At 34.3% G+C, this 12993-nt stretch overlaps 1 protein-coding gene across 1 annotated transcript in view; it reads right to left on the bottom strand.

The window, feature by feature from the left end:
• LOC129253584 (probable ATP-dependent RNA helicase DHX37) overlaps window positions 1–12993 on the bottom strand; it is a 28959-nt gene that overhangs the window by 1653 nt on the left and 14313 nt on the right. Inside the window, exons 11-28 of the mRNA XM_064109028.1 lie at window positions 12608–12776; window positions 11823–11943; window positions 10662–10862; window positions 9954–10078; window positions 9359–9455; window positions 8924–8989; window positions 8227–8305; window positions 7753–7898; window positions 6673–6717; window positions 6374–6436; window positions 5634–5790; window positions 4754–4821; window positions 4544–4596; window positions 4063–4223; window positions 3102–3239; window positions 2613–2707; window positions 1992–2065; window positions 1231–1328 (exon numbers count right to left, since the gene is read on the bottom strand). Coding sequence (XP_063965098.1) covers window positions 1231–1328; window positions 1992–2065; window positions 2613–2707; window positions 3102–3239; window positions 4063–4223; window positions 4544–4596; window positions 4754–4821; window positions 5634–5790; window positions 6374–6436; window positions 6673–6717; window positions 7753–7898; window positions 8227–8305; window positions 8924–8989; window positions 9359–9455; window positions 9954–10078; window positions 10662–10862; window positions 11823–11943; window positions 12608–12776 — 1956 coding nt within the window. The remainder of the gene's footprint in view (window positions 1–1230; window positions 1329–1991; window positions 2066–2612; window positions 2708–3101; window positions 3240–4062; window positions 4224–4543; window positions 4597–4753; window positions 4822–5633; window positions 5791–6373; window positions 6437–6672; window positions 6718–7752; window positions 7899–8226; window positions 8306–8923; window positions 8990–9358; window positions 9456–9953; window positions 10079–10661; window positions 10863–11822; window positions 11944–12607; window positions 12777–12993) is intronic.

Here is a 12993-nt window from a genome sequence, read left to right as displayed (position 1 = left end):
TAGCACATGGTTTGTCTAACACAAGTTTGTCTAACAAAATTCATACTGTGTATTTGCCAGTTCACCAATGTCAAAGTTACCGGTCATGGTACACTTATTTTTTATATAATACCCACAAGGTCTAAGACTGCTTTGTCTCTGATTAGAAGATCCTGATGACACACAACAAATAATCATTTGTCTAAAGGAGAGGGGGGAAAAGAAGCCAACACATGGGTAATATGAAACTTTATTACTGATCAGCAAAAAACCACTTAAGTAGTCTATTTAGTGTTAAGAGGCCTTTCAAAGATTACCTTGACACCTCAAACTAATAAGATAATTGTCACTCTTTATGAAGTAGTCATTCCCCAAAACTACAGATCATTGTCATTCCTATATGCTTGCATACATAAACCAAGATTGAAGTAAGTCCTCCAAACAATTCTTGAATTTAAAATTGTATACATTTGAATTAAATATTTAAAGATGTATGACCCCTGTGACCTTTGATCTCTGTTCCTCCAAACTAATCAGATCATTGCGACTCCAATAAACATATACGTCCCAAGTTTGAAATTGATACCTCAAACTGTTACTGAGCTAGTACAAGCATTACATATCTCTGACCTTGTGACCTGCAAAATTTATCAGATCACCATCACTCCATAACCCAAGTTTGAGATTAATTCATTGCACGAACAGTGCGTTTGAAGGTGTGTAATGACCTCTGTGACCTTGAACCTTTGACTTCCATGCCCCTGAAAAGTAATCAGTTCATTGTCATACATGATCCAAACAGAAGCTCAATCCATCAAACAGTTCTTGTGTTATGGCAAGAACAAAAACGGAATGGACAGACAACCCAGATACCTCATGAATACACAATTAGCCCCATTGAAGTCAATGTATTATTGGCCTGATTCCTAACTTTTAGAACCAGGCCAATAATACATTGACTTCAATGGGGTTAATCATGTATTCATGATGTCATATCTCACGCCCCAAGGACCGATTCACAACAAATATTGGTAGTGGAGGTATTTCATGATGCTCTACCAAAATATGGTATCAAAAATGCTGAAATGCAAACAAATTTTTTTGTGACGTCATCACTTTGGTACTCTATTATACCCGGATCGGTAATACTCACGTAGCTAAAAAAATGAAACAATTATCCAGAAATCTTTGCTCATACATTACATCATCCAAATAAGAAAAACCTGACAACTGAGTGAATGAAATGCTTACATTGTATGTCTTTCCTCCATTCATCAATTAGAGATGATTTATTATCAACTTCTTTCCCTGCTAGAGCTTTCAATAACACCTCTGTTCTTGGCTGTAGTCTGGTGATGAAATAAAAATCATCATAATCAAGAGAAAGCCTTCAATATTTGAAGCTGGGCAGTTCCATGAAATTAACCTTTGTGTAAAGCTGACCCCTCCCCCCCCCCTTTTTTTTTTTTAAATTCAATTCTTACTTCAAATCATGAGCTGCACAGTCAGTGATCATTTGAGAGTATTACAACTTTTCTTACAAACAAGAAAACAAACAAATAATTTCAGAAATAAGCCACATATATATACATATACAGGGGGTCAGATGTATACATATTTTATGGAATTGCCCAGACACTTTCTTTAGAAAAGACAACTTTAAAACAATTTTGTGTATTGCCCACCAAGAGTAAGAGATCCAAAGAACATCTGTCCATCACAAATGTTAAAAGATAATGTGCAAGACTCTCTCATGAAATAAAACTTGGCAACTGGAATGGCAACCAAACTTAGGTGTTAGAAGAACTAGGGATATATTTATGTATGGTGTTCATCATGTAATATGATGATGAAATAAGTCATTTGAGATCATATATGAGAGAACAACTGCAAGACAATCTTTCATATGTAAAGTTTACCTGAACAGATTTGCTTTGAATACACATCAGTTCTTTGGATTACAACCCAGACTTGCCCAAAACATAGATGGGAGAAGAGAGTGGTATACTTACTTTGCCCATGATTTGATCATAGTACTTGGTGTAGAAAGAAGAGATGGGGTAAACTTCTTCAGTCCAGGTATAACCTACAATGGAACAATAACTACTAATTACTCATGCATCCCACATTCAAATCAAAAGTATATTGGAGAATCTAAGTCAAGATGAAGTGTGTACATGGACAGCTTTATATTTGATTAAGAAAATTCTTACCCCCACAAAAAAAATTTGAATAGAATGCATTAAAAAGTTTCAAATAGCCATAGTGAGAATATAACCAGGAAATTAATTCAAAATGGCTGCTGAAAAGATAGGGTTAAATTAAAATCCATTTGAGGTAATGATCATAAAACCCACAAAACCCAACAATTCAGCAGTAAATGTAATATATTTACAATGATATCATCTACCAAATGATGTTAGTAGACAATAAGTAATCGCTCAGTATTTTATGCAGAATAAGCAAAGCACTAATATGATATTAGACAAGATCATTTTTATTTGAATGGCTTCTCAACATTATAGCTTAATGAGAATTCTTAAGTTTGGCTTTAAGACAAGAATTGAAAGAGGTCGGACAAGGAATATTATCTTGATATATCAGGAACATCGTTTAATAAGATCTCTACCCACCTTTCCCTCAAGAAGGAATTTTCCAAACCATTTGACTTTGTCCAGACTCTTTGGGAAGTCCAATTCTTGGGCTGGAAGAGGCCATGCATTCCTCCCTAGATAGAATCACAATTTAATTTCACACTTTACCAATCACTTGCAATATAAATTCATAACAGAACTCAATCATTAAGGATAAAATATCAATAAATGTCTATGTTTCAAATCTCAAGTTTATATCCACAATCTGATAAAAGTACACCTATCCCCCCCTAAAAAAAATGATCAAGTAGTACAGATACATACAATCTGCATACAAGAAATAAAAAAATAGATAGTGTTGGAATTGACTACATGTCTGCAAGGCAAGTAGTTTTTCAATCCCTCCAAGTAGTGAAGGCCTGTTAAATGAAAACTCCTCCAGGAAACGTTGAACTTTCAAATATACATAAATGAAAACAAAGGCAGATTACTCCGTCGCTATATCATACAAAATGAGGTTCTGCTTACCAAACGTACAGGTCATGTGACACTTGACTGTCCCAGATGGAGAATGGTATGAAGGAGTGGGTTCCTCAAGAGGCTTGGAGAAGGTACAGAGATTAGGGAAGAGAACAGGTAACCACTCTCCTTCAATCGCTGTAACACCTGAAATCAGTGTATAGAGATTCATTTATTAGCATAGCTTCTAAACAGATACACACTACTGCCCTACAATAAGACACTTTTTATGTAATATTGTCGAAATCCTTTTATGTTGGTCCTTACAAACTAGTGAACACACTATCTTGTTTTTCACTAGTAGCCAAAAAGGCAAAAACTAAGATTCTGAAAAGTGTTTTCATCAAGATGGATGACAAACAAATGAGAGGTGAAGAAAGGCCAGACCTATCATACGTTTCCATGAAAGAAAGTAATTGATTGAACTGTTAGAGATGGCAAATCTTCTATAATAAAGTTTTTATCAGGGGTCCTAGTAGAGAAAACCATGAATGAACGATTGGACCGAGAAAGGCATTACAGGGAACTGCAATCATGGATATCAAAATGAAAACCCCAAGCAATTTCCACAGAATACATAAAGACACATGCTAGATAAAAATACTTCAATATTTTCATGTGGGCTCGTCTTGAACTTTGTAGTTACTTTTATCATCAACACTTTAGATAAAGCAACATCCTGTTGAGTACTGATCTTTCCGATTCCCATAGAATTTGTACAATGATCAGCAATGGTTGTTTCACAAAAAGTTAAATACCACTTTATAAATTCATACATGTACTTGAGTACCAATTCACACATGATAGTTAATGTACAATCTCATATTATTATGCACTTGCAAGTGTCTCCCATGCGTGATCTGGCCAATGCAGTCACGCAGCTTACACCCCACGCAACTTGGAATTAAAGGGTGAATTTAGATATTAAAATCTTTTTGAAACACCCCATGTTTCTGTTAAGCAAACTGACCTCTCATGTAAGGCTTGGTGGTCTCAATGATTTCCTGATAGACAACATAATCCGGCAGCTGCTTGAATAGAGCAGAATTGGGATGGATGAAGACAGCGTCCTCCATGCCAACGCTCTGATAACCTCCTCTTTGAAAGCCCTCCTGGTCAGCTGACATTCGTCTGATTTGATAGTTATAAAGTATTTAGAATTGTGAGGTTTCATTAAAACAAATATAATACATTAAATGAATCATACTAGGGTGGCACAAACATGGTAGATTTGCACAATATATATATATTTTTTTTTTTTAATATTCATACAGCATATCCATCCATCCATCCATCTTTTCATCTAAATCTCTTTTAAATTTATAAATCTCTTTTAAAAAGGGAAACCAATATTTCATGCTAGTGGAAGTCCATAATCAGTGTTATACTTATGCATAAGGCACCTTATTCCAAAGGATTATACAACAGATGACATGAAAGCAAAGACTTACTTGGCTACATGGTGTCCAAGGCCAGCTAGAACAATCTGACGAAGCATCTTCACCTGAGAATATATAAAAAGGGATGAAAAAATTAATAACAAGTATCAAAATATCTTTTTTATTCCATAAAAAAAATCATTCAAATTATTGTGAGGTAAGTCAATTTTTAAGTAATATGAAAATAATTGTAAAGAACATGAGATATTATTGTCTTATTACCTGAGTGGAAGTGGGCGGGGCCATCTTAGGGTCCATAAAGACTCCACATTCACTATCAACAGCATTAACTGCAAGATAAAAATTCAAACAAAAAAATAATAATAGAGTTACAGAGAAGATGAGAAGGATGAGAAGAATGATAAGCTACATGGCTTTGGTTTTGCAGAGAGGACATTATATTAGCCTACATTCAAAGAATGAAGTTCGAGTCAAAAGAATTATTGAAGTGTTCTGTACAAACATTAAAACATGGGAAAGGGGACAAGAATAAATCATCACTTGTCAGAACTTTTTAAAGTCAGGTTTGGGTGAAATGCAACAGACAACAGGAACATGGATAAAATCTCAAAATGTTGGTAAGGAACAAATCTGTGATTGCTAATTTGTGCCAAGAATTTTTTTTTTGTATGATTGGATTTTATTGCAATTGCAAGCAGTCCAAAGACTGAAATATGTGACTGTTTACAAATAGAATCATAATAAAAATATGAAGAAAACATTATAAGTAAATATTCAAATACATTACACAAATTCATACAAACGGAAAAAAAATAGTATCATAAATGCATAAAATGAAGGAAAGGAAATGAGACCCAAAGAGAAAAAGGAAAGGGGGGGCAACCAGGACCCCGACACTGACCATTAACAAGAGCCCCAAGTCAATCTAAAGAAAACCAAAACCACACACAACTATCCTAAATCTCAGAGGGTCTCACCTGTATAAATTACTAAAATAAAATACCAATACTCATAACATAATTACTACAAGCAGAGGTGCGAATAAAGAAGAAATGGGGGAATGAAAGGTATTTTGGGTATGAATCACTAACAATACTCAATCACAAAATTATGGATTTCTTCTACAATTTTTAAATCTTACCTGCATTTGTGAGAAGTCTTCTGAGTTTTCTGATCTCAACCATTGCCTTGTATCTTAGACCATGTGATGCACAAAATGCAGATGTACATCCAGCGTATTCAGAAGCACCTACAGCACCTAACAACACCATCAAGTCTCCTAGAAGGGATTTCTCACCCTGGGGGTGGGGGACAAAAGGTTGATTACTTTGTTGCTCTACAATCAAAATCAAGAGCTTGAATATTAAACAAATATTAAATAATAAGTTCAGGCTTTGGTGGTTATTGCCACACTCTTGAGTTCCTGTACTGTCAAAATACATGTAACTTCTAATAATCTACACCTGCAAGCAATTGTTAGTGCTCCCATCAATACTTATTCAATTCCTCAATCTTCCTCATAGATATAGCTTAGCTTTACACCACCATTATCCTAAATCTTACTTAAAGAGATGCTCTGGGCTGAAAATATTTATATTTGAATAAATAGAGTAAAATTCACAGATGCCGAACATTTCATCAAAATCTGATAAAAAATAACAAAGTTATCAGTCAAATTGTAAGTGTTTTGTTTGTCTGATTTTTCTTTATCTGTTTGAATCATATTGCTGTTAGCCTGGAGTACCCCTTCAATTTATGCACCTTCACCTTCAATTAACCTTCACCTACATGTACAAGCCTATAAAATCTCTCAAGAATTACCTCATATATTGATTTCATACATGATTGATCCATTAAAGATTAGCAAAGCTTAGAACTTACCTTTCCAGCCCATATTTTCTTATTATGCATCACTCTTGCTTGCAGCTTCTTGTGCACTTCTTTCTGAAAACATACAGATACAAATATAAAAATTTGAATTAAAGCATATGTTTAATTAACACAATATTATCTATAACAACAGGAGTTACTACAAAACAGATTATGTCTTACACACGCAATGTACATTTTTTAATTATATGATAAACTGCATGTTATATTTATTACATATTGAGGATGATTACAAGTTAAACTGATTCTATATATCACTATTCTAAAAACATAACTGAGATACTGCTTACCTCTGCATCTGTGTTTCCTTGTACAGAGCTTTCCTCAAAGATTTCCTGAATAAATCAAACATAAATTTTAATAATGAAATCACTACCTCATCGCATAATCTTCATGCATTTAAAGCACATTTTACAATAAATTGACAAGCTGAAGAAAATAAACATTTAAAAAATTATTTCATTGTTTCACATTAAAAAAATAGAGACAGAGCTTTATTCATGATAAAACCAAATCTGAGAAATACAATCTTAGCAACACTTAAAACTACTATTCACTAAAACATCCGTCTTTGTTTGTAAATCATTCAAGTTTATCAATAGAAAACATTGAAACACATTCAAGTATTCTCAATTAATTTCGTTTAGTTATCCTTTACTTTTTATTACAAACTGACTTACGCACCTCTGTATGAACATCAGACTAAGTTATTCAACACTTTTTCACAACACTAAAATCTCTGTATCATTTCAGGATTACACACACAAATGAATAGCGTAGATATGTTACCAAAGAGGCTGTTTTCGCCTGTGCAAGTTGACATACACATGGCAAGTTATTCTAACATTTAACATTTAATCCTACTTTTGATATCAATTATTAATTTTTTGATACCAAATATTTTTATTTGTTATGAACATAAAATGATTTTTTTAGTGACATCAGGAAACAAATTCTTGATACAAAGAAAAAGTATTAAATCATAAAATGGCTTGCCATATCAACATCAGCATATTGTTGTGTCAGTGCAGGAACGCCAGAGCAGGAACGCACCACACTTACGCGCATTGCATTAGGGCATTCTGCACCGGTGAGGTGCACGGAAGTGTGGTGCTAAGGGCGTTCCTGCACCGACATGATGATTTGCTGGTTGAACCACTCACATGGGTGATTCATAAAGCTGTTTGTATTAGTTATGCACGAATGATGACCCTTCTTTTGCTAAATGACATATCCCTATGTAGCTGACTTAGCACCAAAGCACATGTGTCAGTCGCACGTAAAGTAATGAGTAACTTTATGAACAGATTTATGAAACACCCAATGGATGTGACAGCCCTAATATTGTGACTCCAAGTGTGTATACATACTCTGACTGTGAGTGCTGATACTAAAGCTATGACATAGGGCAGACATCCTTCCTGCTGACCCAATGAGATCATCTTAGCATAACATGGGGCAACGGGCAAACATGCCATGGCTCGACCAACATCTGTGATCCTTGTGCTGAAGAACTCTTTCATATACAAGACAAGATAAACAAAAGAAATGTAAACTTGTTCAAATCTAAAAAACTAGTTCAAAGTAAATATGAAAACTATTAGTAGCTATCAAACATCCAAATTATGATAAAACATAAAACCACATTTGGTGAATTTAATAGAGAAAATAAGTCACTGAAAAAGTAATAGATATTGAGGTTTCAAGTTAGCATGAAACATTTTTTTTTTAAAATACAGAAATAATATGTTGAAACCATTCTCCGACTTAAGACCAGAGTTGAAATTGAACCAGAGTTCAGAATATGGGTCTAATAATCTGAATTTATTTTGAGAGTTGTTTACCTTTCTTCATATCTCTGAATGTCTTTGGTTTGGGAGGCTGTTCCAATGCACCAAGGGAGATTAATAACCTTTCTGCAGCCTAGTAAATAAAACAAATATTTTGAATTATATCAAGTTTACTTCTAGAGACAGAACCATAAGAAACAACCTTGAAGTTGTCTGACACGTCAGGAAAACATCATTACCAGGCTTTAAATATCATATGATTAATATAAAGTTACGTTGAAGTTCCTTTTTTTTTCAATAGGCAGGTAGACAGATATTGATGCTTTCTTGGATTTGATTTCATGGCATAGGACAGTGTTAACATTTAGATTAACATCTTGTAAAATACATAAAATACATCTATAACCAAAATTTAAAAAATTCATCCATTCATTCATTCATTGAATAATAGGATATAAAGTAAACTTTGAAGTAATGCAGCAAAATATGTCATTTTCCTCACTAGTTTTAAGATCAAATTCTTGGGTAAAGAAGATGAATTACTTTAACTGAATATTGGTATCAATCAGAAAATAACATTGAAAACGGAAATGAGGATTTTTGAAATGCACTCATCGCAGTAAAATCATGTGAATGAACAGAAAGCTAGAACGCTCAAATAATCTTTTTCCTGGGTCAAGATTCTTATTACTGAAATTGACTAGTAAGACAGTCAATATCCTGGGTCAAGATGTTATTTTCACTCACTTACCTTCAGACTCTCTTCATCTGGACAAGTTGGGAAAGGAAAGTTCACCACCTTGTCTATACCCATATCCTACAAATGAAAAAAAAAAAATCTATGTGTGTGTGTATCCCACAAAAACAAAACCAAGAATTATTGATGATTTACCATTACTTAATCAAATAAATACAATTGACAAATGATATTTCATTGTAAAGCTATAAACGAGTCTCGTTTATATGGTGTAACATAAATGATTCATCTTCCATGCTTGACTGATCAAAACCAATTTGAAAAAAAGGGGGGGGAAAAAAAAAAAATCACATATTTCAATACCTCAATCACGGTAAATGGTCAAGATATAAGAGTTTGTTACTTTGAAATAGTGCTTGATATCAAATACCATCTGAATGATGCACAACTATTCAATAAAGAAGTTAATTACTGAAAAAAAGTTCTTACTTTCATCTGTAAGATGAGGTCATCGACAGGTCGCCTGGTGATCTCAGCTGGGTCAAAGGTCTCAAAATCATTACCAAAGACAGCAGATGAAAACAACCTGATGAGAAAAGATAGATTATTAAGATAGGATTATCAATCAAGTTAACAATATCCATCATGACAAAATTTGATTTGAAACTGGTAGCATGAAAAAAGTATAAGAGTATATTTCCTAAGAAAAAAAATGGTGGTTACTGACTAAGCTCATGTAAAGTTTTATAAGGGGTGTATGAACATTTTCATTCATATACTCTTCAAGAGACTCTGATAACTTTTTCAGGTAGAGTGCTTTTCTGTATTATATCACACTTCCATGGATACATTTCTGTGTTATCCCACACTTCCACTGATACATTATATACTTATTTACTTCTGTTGCAAAGATGGACAACCACCCCTCCCCCAATACAAAATAAAGTAATTGTCATCAATTAATAGGATGTGATATTTTCCATTCATTTTACATTATGATGCCATGATCTACAAGCTTACAATGTGGATATTATTTACCATTACCCTTTTCAATATAAGATATCACTTTTATAATGACCATTACCTATAGCAGTGACCTGGTTCAGTCCTACCAGCTCTCCCTGCTCTCTGATTGGCTGATGCTTTGGACGTCCAGGTGACCTTGAATGATGACACACCAGTGACCTTGTCATAGAAACGCCTCTTGACCTACAATAAGAAGTGGCAAAATTACTTGATTTCATGTTTACTGAAAAAGTTCCTTTGAGCTGATCAAAGGCAAGGACTTCATTATTTTATAACAGTATCAGTGGAATCATTTTCAAAAAGCTTCAAGAAATAATCCCAAGGTATCTTCATGTAAGCAGTTTAATGTTGGTTGCATATCAAATGCAATATACTTCTGAGAACAAACCATCCATGCACTTTCTGTTTTTAAAGGGAAGACACAAATTTTTTTCCCTTTCACGAACACCACTTTGGACTGACCACTAAAAAAAATACATGGATCTTGGCCAATATACAAGATTAATCGAGAGCAAAGGGGAGGGGATTCCTATAGGGGGCTTTTTTTCTAACTGCTTTTGATGCCAAATCACAATATGTATTGAGCCAAGTAAGAATTTACAAGGCCGTTTTTTAAACTTACTCGGGTGACTTTTGACAATTTTCATGTGAATTGTCTTTGTTAACCATTTTGCTTGCTGGATTGGCAGTCCAGCAATTGCTATATATAAATATATATATATGCATTAAATTTATGCAGAAAAGAATAAGAAATAACCTAACTCACCCTGCCAGTGTCCACCACATATTTGATGCCAGGGATGGTGAGAGAGGTTTCAGCCACATTAGTAGCTACCACAACCAGTCTGCTGCCCTCTGGAGGTGATCTGAAGACCTGGGCCTGTCGATGAGGAGCCAGGAGGGAGTACATGGGAAGGACATACATCGGGACCTGGTCCTCGGCAGCTTCTGGCTTCAATGCCTTTTCCTGTTCATCAAGGAATATTGGAGGTCAAATTAATCTGCTTGCATACAAACATATAATCTAAGGTATATTTGCTGAAATTGGTTCCATAGAAGCCACAGACATCTGTTTGACTTCAGAGAATTCTGACTTAGAAAAGGTACAAGACACATTTTTTTCATAATCTGGGGCCCATTTCATAAAGAGTTGCAAATGTTTTAACTTTGCCATTATGGCAACTACCATGGTAACCTTGATTGGCTGCTGAGCCCTGTTGCCATGGTAGTTGCCATAATGGCAAAGTTGCAACAGTTGCAACTCTTCATGAAACAGGCCCCTGGTCTACAGAATTGCTTTGACAATATTTGACTTAACAGGAAAAGTCGAATTATGCAAGTTTACCTTTTTTTAGAAATAACACAGAAGCCCCCCCCCCCCCAAAAAAAAAATAATAATGATAATAAAATAAATAAATAAAATAAGAATGCCTTAGAAATAGGAAGAGACTAAGGTGTAATAATAATAATAATAACAGTAAATTTAAAGCAAACTTTAATAAGCAAAGTTGAGCAAACTTAATTTTCCATGCAACTCATAAATGAATAGCCAAATAATACATTAGTGAAGAACATTAGTGAATGGTTATTTTCTATTGACTAAGTCCTGAAACACAAGAGTAGAAACGTAATTTGCAATTCCAGGTGGGTGTTTCATAAAGCTGTTCGTAAAGTTACACACAATTTTACGCACGACTGGAACATGTTCTTAGGTCATAACTCAATTGCATAGGGATATCACATACCACAAGAAAGGATCACCAGTCGTGCGTAAAGTCATTCGTATCTTACGAACAGCTTTATGAAACACCCACCAGACCTCATACATATATTTACATCATTGTTATAATGAAACCTGAGGCAATTAGTGTGGTATCACTTCATAAACTAAAACTGAAGTTGAAATAGTTTCTTGACCTCATCTTACCTCATCCTCTTCAACTCCATCATCAACTTCTTCCTCTGATTCACCATCACTGTCAATATTATCATCATCATCTATTTCATCATCGACATCATTCTCCACATCATGAGGCTGGGCTGAATAACTACATGTATGACATAAGGTATAAAAGATATGAAAGAGTATGATAAAAAATCCTTTTACATGACAACATACCCTACCCAATTTAGCAATTTCTGGTCAAAATCTGAGAGGCCAAAATACCTCCTCCAACCCAACTCATTCATTAAGGTGCAAGTACAAAATGCAGAGAAAATACGTCTACACTATTTCATTCAAATTGCAGACCTTTCAACAGTGCTTCTATGCATTAAGAAAATACATAAAAGTATTCAATAGCAGGGCTCTCTCTCCTTTCTAATTCAAGAAAAACTAATAAGGCAATACTCTCATTAGACATTTTAAAAATGGTACTTTCAGCCCCACCTTGTGTAAAGTTTGATACAAACAAGAATGATACCTCTTGCTAGAGTAAGAGAGTGAAATTTTCATAGTGAGCCAGCTAGTGTCAAGCTAGTGTCAAGTTTTATATTTCCATCACAAAGCATTAACTTCATCACTTAAGATACTTGACCATTCTTGGTTCAGGAATCAAGAACCACTTGGACTTTTGCTAAAAAATATAGGTGCTATTTCAATTTCTTTAGCAAGCAATGGGGGCAATTAAGTATTGTTAATATAACATAAAATATTTGTTAAAACTTTCAGGAATGTTTGAAGATATATAAAATAGATTGACTTTGGCTCACCTGTCCAAACTGATCTTGGGTAATTTCCATTTCTTGAAAGCCTTCTTCTCTGCTTCCTCCTTCTTCAGATCTTCTTGGACTGGTTCCTGGTCTTCTTTCAGGTCCTGGTCCTCATTTGAACCTGTCCCTGATTTTTCAGTACCTGTCTGCTTGGGTCCAGGTCTCTTCCCTACATAATGACACAACATTACCACTCATGGAACTTAATCATACAAATTTGTATAAACAGTATGTGCAAAAAGAAGTAAAGTCTCTAGATAAAGAAACAAAGCAAATGTCTAATATTTTTTATGATACATCCTGTAATCAGAGACTACAACCAAATAGGGTTGGACAAATGAATGTCATGTTTTACACATCTAAATTAATATCATGTGCTTCTAACA

This window comes from Lytechinus pictus, chromosome 2, assembly GCF_037042905.1.
Source record: "Lytechinus pictus isolate F3 Inbred chromosome 2, Lp3.0, whole genome shotgun sequence".
NCBI lineage: Eukaryota > Metazoa > Echinodermata > Echinoidea > Temnopleuroida > Toxopneustidae > Lytechinus > Lytechinus pictus.
Note: the sequence above shows the minus strand (reverse complement) of the source record. Positions and strands in the feature narration are given on the sequence as shown.